Genomic DNA, 20,298 nt, shown 5'->3' with positions numbered 1-20,298 from the left:
CTTCCGTTTTCTCGTGTCTAATTTCGCTGCTCGTAAAGGCTGCGAAAGCCCGGCCGTGTATTGCTCAGGCTACCGAAAATACAGGCAAGACGCGCGTCGTCCACAGTGAACCTTAGCGGACAATGGGCAGAAATGCGGGAGAGGATTTTACCCAGCGCCACACATATTCTCGTGCAATTCCCACCGAAGATGAACTAAAGCGGTATGACCTTTAAATGTGAAGTAAAGTGCACACATCCCACCATAATGCCAAACTGCTGTGGGAATGAGGTCGCCGTGGTTTCAAACTGCCAGTTTGTAGGACAAATGACAGGGGAGAGTGTTTCTGTAATGTGGGAACGTGTGTATGGGTGCCTGTCGGGGTCAAAGTTAGTAAAGTAATCAGGTTTTGTTTAGACTTTTCGGCAAAACGCTCTGCATCTCCCAAAGTGCCTGTATGGAGTGTAGAGGGTGCAGCGGGGGCTGGTTAAGATGGATTAGAGGTCACATTGGATGAAGCAGGTGGTGCCTAACCCCCCCACTGGAAGTGGGGCAGCTGGAGGGACACACGCTAAGCCCAGGCTTCATTACCGCATGTGATGGATAGGGGGTCGGATCTCAGGTGACATGCACAGGCTGGGGGGGGGGCTGGACTGAACATCAGGGCTTGACGCAGCATGCTGTGCTGGTGGCCCTCGGTTGGACGGGACTTCCTGTCCAGTGTCTGCTCCTCAAACAGGCAGAGCTGACTTCCTGAAGACTGATATTATACAAGAATCAGCGACACAAATTGCAAACATAGCAGGCATGTTGATCAAAACCTCATATAACACTGGAATCATTATTACAATGTAATCTGCACAAAAAAAAAACCAGGATATGTTTGATGTTAACAAATGGCTCAGCCTGAGACAGCCGGCAGAGTCCCACATTGCAGTGGAATTCTCCAGGAAAGGAGTCTAGAGGCTTCTTCAGTGTCAAACCATCCTGACTTTATGGTCGTCAGGTTAACGTTTAACACGTTTTTCCTTGGGTGTGAAATTACACAAGAAAACGACTAAGAAAGCCTCCAGCCCCAGCGAAAGCCTCGTCCCGGGTGCCTGCAAACTCTCACAAACATGCCTGGCTTCTGCTGTGACCTCAGCACTGCAGCAAAGTCATCGGAACCGCACTTAATTCAAAGTACTTTAAAATGACTTCTAACTCATCTCTTGCAGTTGGCATTGTTTTTCCCCCCCAAGCTTTAATGAGGAGACTGTTATTTATTCAGTGGTGATACCATAATTGTAATCAGGGGATTATAGGAATTAGAACCTTCCGTGCATCAGACGACAAATGCAGTTCTGAGTCCTGGTTTGACAGAGTTCCGGTGCATCTAGCCTTGGTGAAACACTGGGTGGAGAGCAGTGCCAGTGGTGCACATTCATTTAGAATATAAAGCATATTTGTTCTAAGTGGAAGTCAGCTTTTCAAAGCCTGAAGAAAACACAATAGACTTTAGTCTTCTTTTAGGAAAAATGACGCTGCTGTTGCCTGTCAACATTCCCAAGGTCCTTGTAAACTTGCCATAAGAAGAAACTGCGTGTGCTAAAAACGTTTTTCCCTATCTGGTTCTCAGGGACCTCCCAATGGTCCACATCTTTCCTGCCTTTCTGCTCCCTTCCAGAGAGCATGCAGGTCAGTAGGGAGCTGAGAGGGGGCAGGAACGTGGCCTGTCTGCGGGTCCGCGAGGACCGAGTTGGCAGCACAGTGATAAAACACACACAGTTACAGGTGGATTCTCTGTGACGCGCGCTGGTGACACTGACTTGAAGCTGGCACCCCACTCTGTAGACAGAGCTGCTCCAGCATACCTCACAGCCTGATGATAGAGGACCAGTACTGGTCTGGTTTATACCCTGAAGACCCTGAGAAGCTTGGCTGTTTCTGGGGATTCTGTGCCAGTGAATGACCTTAACTGATGATTTCACTGATGCACCTACATGTCTGAAACTATATTGCATTATATATATTACATTTTAATACATATTTAATCCCTCACAGTAAGAGGAAACTGGAACTTCTTACACAGCCATTTTTTGGTTACTGCTTGGTTTTCAGCTTCTTGACTCTAAGTTGGAAAAATTTGGCGTCCTTTTAAAATATAGTTTAAATTTAAGTGCCTATCTACATTTTAGAAGGAAATACAATAAGTACATATACGGAATATCTTGCAAAGTTTCAGCAAAATGGTCATTTTCTGCAATTGTTACTCCAAGCAAGAATTATTGGAAAACCAGTATCCGCGTGGATGTCTGTCCAGTGAGGACAGTAATTGGCTCATCCTAGGGCTAATATATTTATCTCAGTGACTGTTATTAGAAATTTCCATTTTCACACCCAAGAAAATCACACAGCCATCTCCCAATATTACGTTTTAGATGAAGGTTCGACAGGAAGTGTGCCTAAAGCGAGAATGCTGGGTGTTTAGGTTACTCAGTTTTAATTTCACATCATCTCAGTAGCTTAAGAGTAGTATCCCTACTGAAATATTAGATAACCAATCAGTACTGGAGAAATTTGGGGGTGGTGATTGGCTGAGTGAGCTAAGTGTGTGTGCCTGTCATCAGAAGGTCACCGGTTTGAGCCTGGCCTCAGCAGAACAGTCACATGTCTGCAGGGCCCCTGAGCAAGACCTTTAGCCCCCAGCTCCATGGGTGCCATGGGAGGGTGATCCTTAGCTGCCCCCCCCCCCCCCAAGTTTGCTCTGACCAGCATGTGTGTCTCATTGAGAAGATGAGGTGGGTAAATGCCTTTAATTTACCTTTGAATATATCTGTGAATCACTAAATTCTTAACATTATATTTGCAAAAATATTTCCATACATTTGCAAAAATATTTTCATAACTTATTCATGTTCAAATAAATGTAGTAGCATAAAACATATGACGACATTGTGGTTTTTCATATTACATTTTATATACCCTGCAACCCTTTACCAAATAAGTGGTTGGAAGAAGTACAGATGGATTTTATGGATGGACACAGTAACATTTTCATAGATTTCAGGGCTGAATCTGCCACTGCATCCTAAACCAACAGGACTCTGAAAACTAAAAGCAGCCACTCATAAAAATATCATTTTGTTTATCTTGTATAAAGTACCATAGCTACCTTAAAAGCTGACACAGACATTCCTACGGAGACACAGTTTCTGTTTTAGCCCATTGTTCAGAAACGTGGACAGGCGCCTGCAGTGCCAAGAGCTAGGAGAATTATGGTGTCTGAAAGCCAATTCCGTTTCAGCATGGGCCTGTTAAAAGACTCTACACAGCAGGCATGAGCAGCTCTCATGGAAACTGTGAATACCTGGGGCAGCAGTTTGGTCTGAGCGGTGCACCAGAGCTCAGCTGCCCCCAGGATGCTGATCAAATGCATTCCCTCCTCTTATACTGTGCCAGTCATTCTGAAATCTGACTAACAGCACAAGTTCTGGAGATCTACGATGAAGATATAAATACACCAACGGTACTGCACGGGGACTGCAAATGCCGAATCTATACTGTAAATATGAAAGAATTACATTAGAGAGGTGAATAATACAGCAGAGCACAGAATCTGAATGTACACAAAAAGAAAAGGATTGAACCAGACTGGTCCACTGCGCTTTAGGCTTTTTGGCAGCTCAATGAAAGATGCTGAAAGGTAAGGATGCTTTTTCATTACCCCTCATCTCACTGCCTAAGCAGCTAGGGAAGCCTGACATACTGGAATTTCCTCTGGTTGCATAAGCTATCCACTGGCCTGTTTCTGCCCCTGGTAGGTATCTGCCCCATGGAGCTCGTTTTCACTCATTCATCCCGGCTGGGATCCACAGGTCTGTTTCTACCCCTGGTAGGTATCTGCCCCATGGAGCTCGTTTTCACTCATTCATCCCGGCTGGGATCCACAGGCCTGTTTCTGCCCCTGGTAGGAATCTGCCCCATGGAGCTCGTTTTCACTCATTCATCCCGGCTGGGATCCACAGGCCTGTTTCTGCCCCTGGTAAGTATCTGCCCCATGGAGCTCGTTTTCACTCATTCATCCCGGCTGGGATCCACAGGTCTGTTTCTACCCCTGGTAGGTATCTGCCCCATGGAGCTCGTTTTCACTCATTCATCCCGGCTGGGATCCACAGGCCTGTTTCTGCCCCTGGTAGGTATCTGCCCCATGGAGCTCGTTTTCACTCATTCATCCCGCCTGGGATCCACAGGCCTCTTTCTGCCCCTGGTAGGTATCTGCCCCATGGAGCTCGTTTTCACTCATTCATCCCGCCTGGGATCCACAGGCCTCTTTCTGCCCCTGGTAGGTATCTGCCCCATGGAGCTCGTTTTCACTCATTCATCCCGGCTGGGATCCACAGGCCTCTTTCTGCCCCTGGTAGGTATCTGCCCCATGGAGCTCGTTTTCACTCATTCATCCCGGCTGGGATCCACAGGCCTCTTTCTGCCCCTGGTAGGTATCTGCCCCATGGAGCTCGTTTTCACTCATTCATCCCGGCTGGGATCCACAGGTCTGTTTCTACCCCTGGTAGGTATCTGCCCCATGGAGCTCGTTTTCACTCATTCATCCCGGCTGGGATCCACAGGCCTGTTTCTGCCCCTGGTAGGTATCTGCCCCATGGAGCTCGTTTTCACTCATTCATCCCGGCTGGGATCCACAGGCCTGTTTCTGCCCCTGGTAGGTATCTGCCCCATGGAGCTCGTTTTCACTCATTCATCCCGGCTGGGATCCACAGGTCTGTTTCTACCCCTGGTAGGTATCTGCCCCATGGAGCTCGTTTTCACTCATTCATCCCGGCTGGGATCCACAGGCCTCTTTCTGCCCCTGGTAGGTATCTGCCCCATGGAGCTCGTTTTCACTCATTCATCCCGGCTGGGATCCACAGGCCTCTTTCTGCCCCTGGTAGGTATCTGCCCCATGGAGCTCGTTTTCACTCATTCATCCCGGCTGGGATCCACAGGCCTGTTTCTGCCCCTGGTAGGAATCTGCCCCATGGAGCTCGTTTTCACTCATTCATCCCGGCTGGGATCCACAGGCCTGTTTCTGCCCCTGGTAGGTATCTGCCCCATGGAGCTCGTTTTCACTCATTCATCCCGGCTGGGATCCACAGGCCTGTTTCTGCCCCTGGTAGGAATCTGCCCCATGGAGCTCGTTTTCACTCATTCATCCCGCCTGGGATCCACAGGCCTCTTTCTGCCCCTGGTAGCCATCATTATTATTCATATAATACTAAACCACTTTATAATGAGTGAGACTTATTACAATGTCCTACCTGATTCTCCCTCACTGATTGCTCTATTTAGTCAGCCCTTATGTACAATATGTAATAACAAGACGGCCCTGGTGAACCTGAGGGTGAGCAATGTCAGTGTACACTTAAGGCAAACACACAAAAACAGGAATGAGCTGCTCTCATTCGCCATGCTCACCTCCTCCAAGGCTCCCTAACGTGGGTCTGCAGGTATGGAAATGAGCTCGGTTATTGACGATGCACTGGGAACCTCAAGACAAAGATGGAGATGACCCAGACCACCTGGCTCCTCACTGAAAGCAGTCCAGTGGGGGAGGGCAGGACCCCGATTCCCCTGGAGCTCAAGCAAAAGGCAGAATAAATATGGATAAGAAACATGGCTAACTAGCGCTGTTCATGTTTGCAGATGTTCAGCTAGCATACAGGCCTCTCTCCCATATATACTACCTCCGCTGAGAATGGGGTTTTGTTGCCTAGCAACCATGTCTTCTTTGTTCAGCTCTGGGACTGTTGCCTATGGATGATATGTAATAAACTCAACAAAATATCATTTTAATGGAAATGTATCCTTGATATCCTTCTGAATGTCTAGGAATCATCTTGCAAATGGATTTAAGACCGTGGCGTGCTGCCCGAGATTTATAACGTAACGGGGCCTTTTGCTGACCCGTGGTGTTATAGAGGACGTTCATGACTGCCGTTAAAGAGAGACATATATATATATACACACACCCCTCCCCCAAATTCACTCCATCTCTATCAGTCCACCTCCTCATCACCTGGGGGTGTTTTCCTGTAGCCTGACAGTGATGGGCTGTAAAGCCAAAGATGCATGCTAACATTCACCCACAACACACTTACCATCATGAATCTGCACATAGGACCTCTGGATTTCAGAAGGACCAAGACGGGGTCCTGAACATGGCTTTCTGCCACAGCTAGGACTTAGGCTGAGGTCACTATGCAGAAGATGTCCTCCCTAAAGCTGCACGCCGTCACTCCCACCTGCTGCCACCTGGCAAGCCTGCAGGCCATCATTGTCCCTTCTCACGATGACAGTGTTTTAACATATTTCACCCTGAGAAAGACGGGAAAGGGCTCGTCCGAAAGTGCCACAAGAAGCCACCATTACTTCCAGTGCCTTATAAAAGGTTCTAGATGGGCATCAGGAACAGGCTGAAATGGTTTGGGAAGCAGTTGGCAAACACGCAATCGGGGATCGGCGTGCGCACTGTGGCTGGGGCCGTTCTCTGAAAAGAGCAGCTGTTTGGATGAATTTTTAATGTCGATCCACATCAAAATTCTGCTCAGCCAGCTGCAGCTATATAACGTCTATGCTCCAGTTTTCACTGCAAGAGCCGCTATCATTTGTAACACTCCAGTTCCTACCTACTGGCTTTTCCATTTCACAATAATGTTGCTAAAATGTCTGGAATTGAAGAAAATCGGGTGTCACTCCCAGCAGTTGACTGGTCTAATGTTTTATGCAAAAGCAATTAAATATTTAACATATCTTACCAACAAAACTCTATAGACCTACAGCACATCCTGCTTTTTATGTAGAAACATGGATTTTTAAGGTTTGAAGACTTAACTGAAGAGAAAACAATGTGCAAGTCAACCAAAGAACTCAGAAAGAGAAGAGAAATATGCCCAAAGGACACAGGGAACGAAGAGTAGAAGATGCAGAAAACTAGAGATGTTGTCAATATGTGCACTTGACCATTCTTGTGTTCTTGCATACCGATCTGAAGTTATTTTCCCACTTTGAAGTACAAGAACAGAATTACTCATGAACTGAAGTACAGAGTATGGTAAAAAAAAAATCCTCGGTTGTCGTTCCTGCCCCGGCGCAAACATCAAGGATGCATCGGGTGCATCCTCGCTAATGAGAAAAATCTCATGATTCATTGCATTCCAAGTTCGTTTCTGGAAGGCAAGTTAGCAAGACTGCTCTTGCCAAGACCACGAGAACATTCTGGGTATTGATAAACACCCAAAGACACCCAAAGGACACAGGAAACAAAGAGCAAGACATCCTAAGGACACAGAAGAATAGGACATCCAAAGCAAATATAAGGTTCTATCTGCCCTGAGCGACAGCATTGATCTGAGAAATGCAGAGACCTCAGTTTCATCGCTCCAGGAAATTCTTCAAATAACAGGTCGGCTGAAAGGAACCATTTCCAAAAAATAGTCAGACTATAATTTCTGAAGCCATGTTTGTTCTGTGAGTCCATAAGACCAGATTTTACAGCTAGCATTGATCTCAGAAATGCATACACCCGAGTTTCATCGCTCCAGGAAATTCACGGAATAACAGGTCTGCTGAAAGGAACCATTTCCAAAAAAATAGTCAGACTATAATTTCTGAAGCCATGTTTGTTGTGTGCGTCCCTGTTTGAGGAGCGGTGACACGACACGCTTCACTGGAAGCTGCTTTACATTCGGGTCGAACAAGCATTTTAGCTGCTTCTTCTCCGCATTATCTTCCTGTGCAGCCAGGAAGTGACACGCGTCTGCTCCCTCTCTCTCTCTCTCTCTCTCTCTCTCTCTCTCACACACACACACACACACGCACACACACACACACACACACACAGCACCATTAAAAATAAACAGCTGCCTCGAAACCTTTCAGGCCTTTGGCTTCAACAAATCTCACACTAGATGCAATACGGACAGTACCTTTAAACAGTATGTTTTTATGCATATTATTCAGTCATTTGGCAAGAAAGGACCTCTTACAAATGCGCTTTTACATCTGAAATGACTTATCTGGCAGGCACTTTCCTCCAGAGAGACGAAGAGGTCAGCAGAGATAATAAGTGCATTAAGCAACAGACGAAAAGCACAGCCGAGCATTCTGTGCCGGGCCAGTACAAAGCAAGGATAAAACTGCCTAATATGGGAATACATCGCATAGAACACAAAAATTATGTTGCATTTTAAATATAAATAATATATTGAATATAATGGGCTTCAGGGTTCAGATTTTACAGCTAAATACACAAATAAGCCCATAATACACAAACACAAAGTGTACTCATACATTTTCTTCGAAGTGGTTTTTACTGCATCCAGTTAAGTCATCATGAAGAGAATATATGCACCTTTTGCTATACACTGATACAGGCTTTGGTATCAGGTTATATTTGTAAAATCCGACTTCCCACCATAACCATCCAAGCCGACGCCATACGCAGGTACAAGCTTGGTGAGCTTGCTGATACCCTCTACTGGCCAGGTGATAGAATGGCGACCGCCAGGCAGGCTGGCGAAAGCTTGCACGAAGTGATGCAACAAAAAGGATGCCGTTATATTGTCACCAGAAAGACAAAAGATGAGTCAAGAAATCCAATCCATAGAGAGAGGAGCCTTCTGATTTTTTAAATAATATTTACATTGTATCTATTTAGCAAGCAGCTAACACTCAATCACCCAGCAGTGATAATGAGCCTCAGATGTAACTGTCCCAAAGGCAAACGAATGTTTTGATGCACGATAGAGCAGGACGCACAGGATCAGCCCTTGGCAGGCCACAGCACGCCTGCTCGCCGCACAATTCCAGCCAGATTCCTGGCTCAAAACCCGTTCCTGTCCTTTTGCCTGCAGAGAGGTCATTTACTGTATTTGCACGTTGCTAAAATAAGCCACCAAAAGGGCGACAAGAGCACCGCGTGTTTCCTGCTCACAGAAAGAAGCCTCAGCTAAATATACACACTATATTTAATTCATTTTTATTTGAATTCCATCCAGTGCGTGTTTACCTTTGGTGAAATCGGCAGTGCTTCTCTTTAAGCCACCGGGTGAGTTTGTCACACTTCCTGGGACTTGATCTTTAAGGGATATAACAAGTTCCAGGTTTATTCATTATTCAGAAAAAGTACCCGGGGCATCAGGAAATGCCACGCTGCATTTTTTCCTGTCAAACCGATTTAGAGTGGATGCAAATTCTCAGAGTGGCAATGCTGAGGACATCCAGCGTGGGCCGCGTGCCGGTGAGCACCACTGACCTCTGACCCTCCCCGTTCAAACTCCCCAATGTAGGTTTCATATAAGCAGGTCAAGACGATCGCCAGAGTGTTCACCCCCTTGATCCTGCGGGGTCCTGCCAGAAAACGCCGGCTCTGTCACACGTATATCATCAGATGTTTGATCTTATTATCACTCGTGGGGTCACCGGGCAAAGAGAAGCGGCTCCTGCAGAAGAGGCAAGCGGGCGGCTTCTCCGGCCTCCTTGACGGAGAACTTAGCATGCTGGAGAAAAGCTCAGACCATCACCCCGAGCTGACAGGCGATGCTCTCTGCCTTCCAGGCCGCAGGATGCTGGGGATACATCCTGCGTCCTCCACACTCCTCATGTTCTCAGCATTAAAGTCCAGTTTGCAGAGCCACATATCGGCAAGCTGGAAGATCGGCGGTATCTGGAACAGTATGACCAGGGAAATGTGTGGAGCGTTTCTGAAATCCAGGCACATGTTACTCTGAATACTTATACCTAAGTACTCAGCACTTTGCCAAACTGAGTGTATAATATTTTCTGAGATAATATCAATTTGGGTTTCTTCTTCTTATTATTATTATTAACAACAACAATACAATTCCAAATGAGATTTCCCATGCAGGTCTCAGTGTAGTATTCCTCTTCTTCTTACTTCATTCAGGAAATTGTATTGCTGACTGACACTGAAAAATTAAGCTGACTGTGTTTCAGAGGGGAGCAGCACTGGGGCTGTGATGTATAATGTACAAAGTGTACACCGACCGTGGCCCAGGACTGATATTATGCTGAATGGGGCTACATATATAATATTGCATCTCATAAAATTTATATGGTGCAACAAAAATCTGACATTTTGTCTGCAAAAACCCGAACATTTATAATAGGTCGACAATTCATAAGAAGGATGCGAATGAATGAAAAGCAATGCCTTCCTGTTCGAAGAGGCAAGACTGGCTTTTAAGGACCTCGGCTCTTACAGAACCCCGAAAAGGCCTGCGGACTGTCAAAGAACAGGGCATGATATATGTAGGGCACAGCATCTGAAAATCAGGTCAGAGAGACATTCCCTCTGAGCCAATGAAGCTCTCATACAGAAATCGGCATAGTTCCTGCTCCAAAAGCATCTCATCCAACTTGAGAGTGAACCAGGCAGCGCCGTGAATAGACCTGTAAAATAGCAAAGTAATCAGAGAAGTATAGTGCTGAGTATAGTGATCAAAGAAGTATAGTGCTGAGTATAGTGATCAAAGAAGTATAGTGCTGAGTATAGTAATCAAAGAAGTATAGTGCTGGGTATATTGATCTGGGGAAGAGCATGAAACACATGAGAAAATGCTGAGTATTGTCATCGGAGAAGAGGCATGAATCAGCTGAGTAAATGCTCAGTATGGTCACGAGAAAGCAAGTAAGGCTTTGAGTATAGACAGAACTTACTACGTCACTTCTACAGAACGTCCGCCTGTGGTCTTCCGCTCCAAAGGAACAAACGCAATTAAAAGGTCGAGTACAAATCTTGATTGCTGATTTAAAACTGAGACAAAAGGAGTAGGTTTTAACTTAGATTGTAGCTCTTTCATATGCATGAATAACATGTAAATCAGGGGTGGGCAGTCTTATCCAGAAAGGGCCGCTGTGTGTGCGGGTTGTCGCTGCACCTCCCTAATTAGAGGACTGATTGGCTGAAGAGCCCTCACACCTGCGTTTGAACAGCCGACCTAAAGGTTATCCCAAAATCCAGCAAACACACCAGCTCTTTGCGGATAAGATTGACCTCCCCCCCGATGTAAATAATGCATTTCAGTAGTATAAAATCAGAGGAAGGAATGAATATTAAATGCAAACTCGCCCAAGTCACCAAGTATCATCGTCTCTTTTTACAGTATGAAGTGATTAAACTTTTAATTAATCTGCGAACTTGCCTCTGGGAAGTCTGTAACACCACACTGACATTTCTGGGGATGGGGACGATGTGACCAGTATTAATAGGAAGCACTGTGAAATTGCTGAAATATGTTCTGCGCTGACAATATGCATGTTTTATCACCTGCAGGTTTATTCTTGCCTAAAGCTGATCTTTTCCTATATGATGTCAGAGATAAAAACGAGTGGATGAGATATTAAAGTCATCATTTGGTTACTAAGCATGTCAGTTCAACTTAACATCTATTTAGCCATCAAGTCACGACTGACCGGTTTTAATAACAGAACTTTATTGTTTTTATAATATAATTTTTTTGCAGTTTTAGAAATAGCTCCTTATATGCTTATAACCCCCAGTATGTCATTTTAAAAATCATACAATGTAAATGAGCGATATAAATGCTAGCGTTGGTATTATACACTGATTGATGTTAATGACCTCGTAAAATAATTTAAAAAGGGAATACATTTTATAAAATGTATTTATCCATCCATCTTCTAACTGCTCATCTTAATCTGTTTTGTGGGAAATGCAGTTATTTCTGAAAATATATGCTTATATTAAGTGCATATAATACAGTGGGGCAAAAAAGTATTTAGTCAGCCACCAGTTGTGCAAGTTCTCCCACTTAAAAAGATGAGAGGCCTGTAATTTTCACCATAGGTATACCTCAACTATGAGAGACAAAATGAGACAAATAAATCCAGATAATCACATTGACTGAATTTTAAAGAATTTATTTGCAAAGTATGGTGGAAGATAAGTATTTGGTCAATAACAAAAGTCCATCTCAATACTTTGCAATGAAACCTTTGTTGGCAAAGACAGAGGTGAAACGTCTTCTGTAAGTCTTCACAAGGTTGTCACCCACTGTTGCTGGTATTTTGGCCCATTCCTCCATGCAGACCTCCTCTAGAGCAGTGATGTTTCGGGGCTGTCGCTGGGCAACACGGACTTAACTCCCTCCAAAGATTTTCTATGGGGTTGAGATCTGGAGACTCCAGGACCTTGAAATGCTTCTTACGAAGCCACTCCTTCGTTACCGGGGCGGCGTGTTTGGGATCATTGTCATGCTGAAAGACCCAGCCACGTTTCATCTTCAATGCCCTTGCTGATGGAAGGAGGTTTTCACTCAAAGTCTGACGATACATGGCCCCGTTCATTCTTTCCTTTACACGGACCAGTCGTCCTGGTCCCTTTGTGGAAAAACAGCCCCAAAGCATGATGTTTGCACCCCCATGCTTTACAGTAGGTATGGTGTTCTTTGGATGCATCTCAGCATTCTCTCTCCTCCAAACACTACGAGTAGCGTTTTTACCAAAAAGTTCTATTTTGGTTTCATCTGACCGTATGACATTCTCCCAATCCTCTTCTGGATCATCCAAATGCTCTCTAGCAAACTTCAGATGGGCTTGCATATGTACTGGCTTAAGCGGGGGGACATGTCTGGCACTGCATGATCTGAGTCCCTGGCGGCGTAGTGTGTTACTGATGGTGGCCTTTGTTACTTTGGTCCCAGCTCTCTGCAGGTCATTCACTAGGTCCCCCTCTGTGGTTCTGGGATTTCTGCTCACCGTTGTTGTGATCATTCTGACCCCACGGGGTGAGATCTTGCGTGGAGCCCCAGATCGAGGGAAATTATCAGTGGTGCTGTATGTCTTCCATTTTCTAATAATTGCTCCCACAGTTGATTTCTTCACACCAAGCTGCTTACCTATTGCAGATTCACTCTTCCCAGCCTGGTGCAGGTCTACAATTTTGTTTCTGGTGTCCTTCGACAGCTCTTTGGTCTTGGCCATAGTGGAGTTTGGAGTACGACTGTTTGAGGTTGTGGACAGGTGTCTTTTATACTGCTAACGAGTTCAGACAGGTGCCATTAATACAGGTGACGAGTGGAGGACAGAGGAGCCTCTTACAGAAGACGATACAGGTCTGTGAGAACAAGAAATCTTGCTTGTTTGTAGGTGACCAAATACTTATTTTCCACCATACTTTGCATATAAATTCTTTAAAATTCAGTCAGTGTGATTATCTGGATTTCTTTTCCTCATTTTGTCTCTCATAGTTGAGGTAAACCTATGGTGAAAATTACAGGCCTCTCTCATCTTTTTAAGTGGGAGAACTTGCACAACTGGTGGCTGACTAAATGCGTTTTTGCCCCACTGTATACAGCAACTGCGGTTACGTTTAACAGCAAAAGCAGAGACGTTAGATAGAATCACTAAAAAATGCACCTTTTGGGCTCCTTTCCTCAGCTTGGCTGGAACACATGAACAACGATTTAAATGTAAAACTAATAATAAATCAATATTTCAATAGTAACCAAATAACGCTAAGAGTCCTTTACCCTTTATCGTGGAGATGGAGATGTGTATCCTAACTGGCTAGCTAAGGCATTGCCCCTCCCCTTTCTTAAAATCATGAGCTGTCGTTTTAATGTGCAGATGGGAGACACCGACGATGCACCGACCACGCCCCCCAGCCGGAACAGGCACTACGCCCCCCCAGGACTGGGTGATGCCGATTATCGAATCTGCCTGCTGACAGGTGATGTGTGATGCACATTCACAGAAAAGACCTGCCTGTAAAACAAGCGTCTCATCGCGTTATTGTGAGATAGGGGGCATCGGGTCGGCTCCTTCCTGCCTGGAAGGTCAGGTTAGGGCTGCGCGCTCTGCTGACATGGACCTCGGGCAGCACAGAAGGATTATCAGCCGTACCACAAACTGTCATGGGGAGCGACAGCGAGGAGGCGTTCTGTGCTGCCAGTGATGGGGACGAAATTGATATGGACACCCCTGGGGTGGTCTTTCCTACACCTTAACACAAAGAGAACAGAACCACACACCTGCACCGCGGCGTTCAGGTTCTGTTAGGAACAGGGACTTAATTGGCTGTCAGAAATACAGCCAAGGATCAAAGTTTTGTGCACATCAGCCGGGGAGGAATTGCGATTGATTTTTTACAGAAAGGCCAGTTTATCATTCAGAGGCGCATTTCCATCGATTCCCCTGCTCTGATTTGTCACTGTGTTACTTTAAAGTGGCCGGAGAAGATGAATTCCCATCATACATCTGGATGAACAGCAGAAAGGAGATGGCCCAGTTTTACGCACCTTTTACCTTTTATATATTAGCAAGTACTACTTCCTCGAAAAGAAAATCCATTTTAATAAAATGCAAATCAACTTGCCTACTATTAAAAAAAACAATAGAAGTGCCTAATTTAACTCCATTCAGACAAATCTGAATGAAAAGAACCTTAATAGGTGATCTTTATTGGAACACAACGAATAACTTTAGCGGAAAACAGGAGCAATTGTTTCTGTTTTCTACATTTTATAAAACACCAAAGCAGCTTAGAGGATGCATAATTTGTAGGTGTGTGAAAGAAACCGCAAACACAATAAACTGCTTCTATTTTAGCATCCCGCAGTAACATCTGAAGCAGTGCTCCTCTTCTGCATCCTGATCATTCACTTCTGCCCAGACAGAGTGCCTACACACACACACCATACAGTTGCCTTTAAAGCCGTGACCCTAACCCCACATAAGCTGGCTCTCTCTGCCTCACAGCCACTTCCCAGGACATGCTAAATCTTCTGCCCTCGGGCTAATTCCCCCACACTCTGCATGTTTTTGCAGCAACACATCAAATCCGTGACCTTTCTCTGCTCTGCAGATGCCCCAGCTGTCTGAAGCCATTCGTTCTGCATTAAACCGAACAATCCCGACAACCCATAAACGCGAAAAGAAGGAATGGGGCGCTTACTTACTTTCTTTGTACTACTTACTTACTCTACTTTTGCTACCCAAATTGCACAATAACCCCTCAAAGACAACCGTATATGAATTTATTTCCTGAACAACACTGTCTTCATTACGAACAATACTGTCATTATTGTCTTGGATGGACACAAAATGCTTGTGTCGCTGCACTTTATGCAATTTGCTGCTGTATGCAAGAGAATTTCCCCTGGAATCAAAAGTTCACCTCACCTTACCTTTACGCAGACTAAACTCCATCTTCAAAACACACCGCCGCGACTATAATTAACGCGTTCTTTTTTAGCATATTTGGAAAGAGTAAGACTAGCGGTCCTGCTGTCAGCATGGATCTGGAGTAAAATCCCTCAAACACAGTCAGCTTCAGTCTCTTCCCGTTTAAGCTCCGTGTGACAGAGAGGCGATGCGTGAGGAGATTTCGGAAGTGACCTTTGGGAAAAGCAATATGACGTGGCTGATGACTCCGACCCAGGATGATGTCACCGCCCATATCATTCCTTTTCTAATTTGTTATCTAAACAACAACAAAAAAAAAGCCTGAAGATTGTGAGATAGTTGCTAGACGCAGAACATCAGAAGCCAAGCAAAACACATTCCTGGAAAGCGTCAGAGCTGATATAAATCCAGAGCACGGATAACCCTTTTCACACTCGACTGCGGATATGATCCGTACTCTGTGGCTGTCCCGACAGCTGTCCGTCATCCTTCCCAGCTCACGCTGAGTGCTCCAGCATCTCACTAATGGGTTTCCTCATTATCTACATCCCAAAACGCTCCCGTCACGTGGACCGCCTTCCCAGCCAAGCATCTATGTCCCCAACGCCCCTCTCAGCAATTTGTCACCTTGACTTTCTTGGCCCTGAAATAATGCAACACAAATTATGTAATTATCTGTTACTACCTTTATTTGCTTACAGGGCCTATCCGCTGTTCTGTCGGCCCTGTTTTATGGGTGCAGAGGCAGGGCTTGTTTGTAACAACATCCATCAATCGGCCACTGGCCGGGACGCTTTGGGGACCCTGTGCGCAAAGCAGCGCTCCATCGTAAGGCAAAGCCTTTGCAGTCTGAGCTGTGGATTCCCTGCAAATGCAGCCCTTAGACAGCCAGGGGCACATATGTGGGCGGGGCCACAGGGGCACTGGTCCCAGCTGAAAGCTGATTGGCCCCTGGAGTGCCCCCTTCCCTATCACTCACCGATTCAAAGCATATCATTAGCTAATGATTAGGCTGGCCCCCTTGCAGGAATTATGGCTCCTCTTGTGCCCCCACCAGGGTTGGGGCCATTCCGGAATGCATTGAACAATTCCAGTCTTAATCAAGAAATGGAACTGGAGTTGGAATTTAAATCTCCCTGAAGTTCGAATTCAACTCCGATTCTGTTCCCCAGAGTTTTTTTTTTTTTCCCAATCTCAACTCCAGTTCCATTTCCTGATTCAGATCAGAGTTGATCAATGCATTCCAGAATTGACCCAATCCTGGCCCCCAGCCTAGAATCAGCCCTGCAGACAGTGCAGTACTGCAGGATGACTGGGGTACATAGTGAGGAATTACCCACCCACTCACTGGGTGAGTCATCAGCTTGAGCTCTGTCTGGGCTCTGTTCACCTGGCTGGAATACCCCTGTTACAGCTCTGACCAATACGACGATGGTTATTAGTACTATTCCTGCCAATAAAAGCATTTAGAGAGCAAAAGCCGTAAGTCACGTAAAATATGAGAACTTTTAACTTTTACTTTATTACTCTGGCCTGTGCTGAAGCTGAAAACCATGCGAAATCAATGCCACTCCATGTCACATGTCTTGATCATATCGATTCACTGTGATATGTGGCCTCAGAAAAAAAAGATATTAGGATTTTCCGCTGTTTTTAACTGTATTCAGTACATTTTCAATATCATTCCATCCAGACTGTTTCCGCTTCTTTTAAATATCTCATAATGCAAGTCATTTGTCTAGCGTTGGACCTTCAGCTCTGGCGAGAGGCGGTGTTTTTGTGCTGTAAATCTGGGGTGTTCTGCCTGTTTGCTGACGACTTCTATACCCAGATAGCCACAAGCAGTTAAGGCAGTCTTAGGATTTCCAATCATGAGTAAAGCTCACTTATGCACTGGCCTTGCAGCACAACAGAACTCTTACGATACCGAATTCGGGATCAATCAAGTGGTTTTATCAAGTGGCTAAAACCGGCCGGAGATGGTGCCCATCTGAGTGTTTCCAACACGCAATCACGCAATATGACACAGACGCTGTAAAACATGCAGTTGCTCACTGTCTCCTCTTTAAGATGACATGCCGAACCGTGTCCATGGAAACGGCAAACTGATGCGAAAGAGGAAAATGAAGAATTAAGGGAGTCACTTCAGCTGAAGCACTATTTACAATGAAGTGGGTCAGCTAGCAGAATTCTCCTCTGCCAGGAAGAATAAGCAATTAAGGTCTTAAAAGGATTATTGCATTTGCTGGATTTTTCTCTTCCCACAACACATATGTGCAGATAGGTCTGAAATAGCTGTGCATGGTGCTCCATGCATGGTGGTCTGTAAGTGGTGGGTGATGAATGGTGGTTTGTTTATGGTGGTCTGTATGTGGTGGTCTGCGCATGGCGCTCCATGCATGGAGGTCCGGCCGTGATAGGCCGTGAATGGTGAGATGGGCATGGTGCTCCATGCGTGGTAGTCTGTAAATAGCGGTCTGTTCATTGTGGTCTGTACATGGTGGTCGTTGTGTGGTTGCACACATAAACATGTGAAAATATGTGTCCTGAAACACATCTGAATTTTTACACCCCTTATGTCCACCACACCCGGGGCACAGAAATGTACACTTACCACACCGTTTCACATACTCAGCAGAAGTTCACACCTACCACAGACCTCCTCACTACCTCACATATACCACACAATTTCACATCAAAAATAGCACAGCTGATCTCTGTAATTATCATAATTACACATAATAGCTGCAGAGTCTCCCCTCAGTGCTGTTAAGAATGCCTGTATTATTGAGTCAGGTACTGGTGATGGGAAGTAAACGCTGTCTCACTGGGCCATGTTTTACTACGAACACCATTTCACCAAGCATGTACAGCACGGCACAGTACACTCACATCACACACTACAAAGTCAGCGAGTTATTTCACTGGAACACGCTCTTCCAATGTGTCACATAGAGATTATTATATCGTTCCTTCATGTTCCGTCGTGTTATTAAACAATAATGTGGAAAATCTGAGCACCAAAAAATAAGGAAAATTCAAAAGTATAGAGAAGTGGATCTCGTGTATTTATCTCACAGATATTGATATGTTTTTGGACCGAGCACAGAGTAACCACAGTACAAAGACCCCACACACAGTAACTGCAGTGCAAGACCCCACACGCCAAGACCATCACATGCAGAGTGAAAAGTGTGACATTGTGCAATTGTGTTAAAGCATCAGAGCTCTTTCTTGCGACAGCTGCTGTACATGGGCACCTTGATGACCAAATAAGATGTAACCCTTAAAAATAATCCTGCTCCACTCTACATGGAGGTCATGAGTAAGGTGGACTGGCTTCAGAGCTGATAAATAAAATTGCCAGTAGCCATTATCCATTAATATAAAGTAATGTGTTCTATTTATCTTCGGTCTTGGATGATTAAATACCCCAGTTTCCATTACCAGTGTATTACTGCAGAGATGTGTATTTGGCTCTGAGGGAATGTTTTTATACCGGTGTTTAATAAGACACACAACTCCCCCAGCCAGGAAATACCACCGTGTAGCTGGGAAGAGTAACCCTACTACCTGAAACAGACCAAATTAGAATATATGAGAGCCATGCAAACTCAGGCTCTGAGCGTGAGGGTGAAATGGCCCCCATTTCCAGAGCCAGTGGTCTGGATAAATGAGGGGTGAGGGGCAGGTTACTCTGCACACGGCAGCATTTCTGGGGTCTGATAGATCAAGCTAATGCTAATCTGCGTTTTATTCAACTGCAATTCAAAGCTGAAGGACGGATGCAGTTTAACCAGGAGCATAAAGTCAACTGCTCTCGAAAAGCACCGCGTGCCTGGACATAACGTGCTTACTGCGCAGAAACTGCACTGCAAACGCCTTCTCTCAAGCTCCTTCTGCAATCGGAACAGCGCTCGGTTCCCTTTGCCCTTATGCTATACACTATTCTTAGAGACACTCCTATGCCATTACAGAAGGGCAAAGTTATTAGTCACAGGAGCAGGTGCTGTGCAACTATGAGAAAGCAGACTTCATCTAACGGGAAACCAAACGTTATTTAAACTTATTTAAAATTTCCCAAGAGGGCATCCATTTCAACGCCTCATTTCGGAACGTTATATATGAAAAGAATGAATGATGCCCTTCTGAAATGTAAGGGCTACCTGCCTGCGGCCATGATGCAGAGAAAGGCCCCCCCGTCGTGAATGATGAGCTAGTCACCAACACACAAACACATGCTGCGTATTACTCCGCGACACTAGAAACGCATTCAGTTTGGTCGCTCTGTGTGCCCTTAATGAAGACACCCGCACTTCTCTTTCAGACTTAAAAGAGTAAAAAACTTGTATTAAATTAAGGGGGGTTTCCATTGATATATGGTTCTTTCAATGCCCTTTAATATTTGATTCAATTACATTTATATTGATTGTATCCGGGCTCCTGTATATTTAAGCTTAATGCCTCTATCCATGTTCCTGTCCGTTTAAGCCCAGTACCTGTATCCATGTCCCTGTATCTGTATATTTACCTGCATCTATGTTCCTGTATGCTTAACCTCAGTGCATATACACATGTTCCTGAATATATTAGCTCGATGCCTGTAGCCATTTCCCTGTACCCATAACCCAGTATCCATGTTCCTATCTATTTAAGCTCAGTGCCAGTATGTATGTTCCTGTATTTATGTTCCTGTATTTATGTTCCTGTATCCAAGATCCTGCCCCCTGTGCAGTCTCAGTATGAACCAGGTCAGGGTCTGTAAATCACTAAGAAAACGGTTATCGCTCCCTTAACCTGTAACACACAGAGATCGGCAATAGATGCTGCCCCAGCTCCTCCCAGAGAGTTGCTCTTCTCACCCCCTTCTGATGGGTGGCCCCTGACCTTGGAAAGCATGGGGAGCACATCAAGATCAGCAATCCTGTGACTATCCCCACCGACCCAGATTACCTGGGGAGGCGTCACTGCATTCCCTGTGAAAATCACATTGCTTTCCTGACCCTCGGAATACAACCTGCTCCCAAAGGAAAGCAATTTGACGCATCGCCGCTCACAGAACAGTGTATATGAATCACAAAAAAAGCTTTGATAAATCGCAGGCGGCTAGCTTTGAGC

The 20,298-nt window shown here is 45.2% G+C and overlaps 2 protein-coding genes across 9 annotated transcripts in view; one reads left to right on the top strand and one right to left on the bottom strand.

The window, feature by feature from the left end:
* The window catches only part of mgat4c (mgat4 family member C), a 74,108-nt gene that overhangs the window by 28,749 nt on the left and 25,061 nt on the right, over positions 1–20,298 (bottom strand). The window contains exon 3 of one of the 3 annotated variants that reach the window (XM_049015544.1): positions 571–739. The exons of the other annotated variants lie outside the window; for them this stretch is intronic. The gene's annotated coding sequence lies outside the window, so the exon portion shown is untranslated. The remainder of the gene's footprint in view (positions 1–570; positions 740–20,298) is intronic. 3 annotated transcript variants of the gene reach the window in all.
* On the top strand, positions 3,768–5,787 carry LOC125743016 (uncharacterized). 6 transcript variants are annotated; one of them, XM_049015635.1, is made up of 3 exons: positions 3,768–3,836; positions 4,587–4,736; positions 5,037–5,787. In XM_049015635.1, exons 1-3 carry the CDS (start codon positions 3,794–3,796, stop codon positions 5,447–5,449), a joined length of 606 nt encoding a protein of 201 aa, XP_048871592.1. In that variant the 5' UTR covers positions 3,768–3,793; the 3' UTR covers positions 5,450–5,787. The 6 variants fall into 6 exon arrangements, 5 of the variants coding, with proteins under 5 accessions (XP_048871592.1, XP_048871588.1, XP_048871568.1 ...); XM_049015631.1 differs by lacking the exon at positions 3,768–3,836 and adding an exon at positions 4,082–4,157 and having other exon boundaries at positions 4,383–4,736; XM_049015611.1 differs by lacking the exon at positions 3,768–3,836 and adding an exon at positions 4,082–4,157 and having other exon boundaries at positions 4,308–4,736.

The sequence above is a fragment of the Brienomyrus brachyistius genome, chromosome 1 (assembly GCF_023856365.1).
Source record: "Brienomyrus brachyistius isolate T26 chromosome 1, BBRACH_0.4, whole genome shotgun sequence".
In the NCBI taxonomy this organism is placed as follows: Eukaryota; Metazoa; Chordata; class Actinopteri; order Osteoglossiformes; family Mormyridae; genus Brienomyrus; species Brienomyrus brachyistius.
Note: the sequence above shows the minus strand (reverse complement) of the source record. Positions and strands in the feature narration are given on the sequence as shown.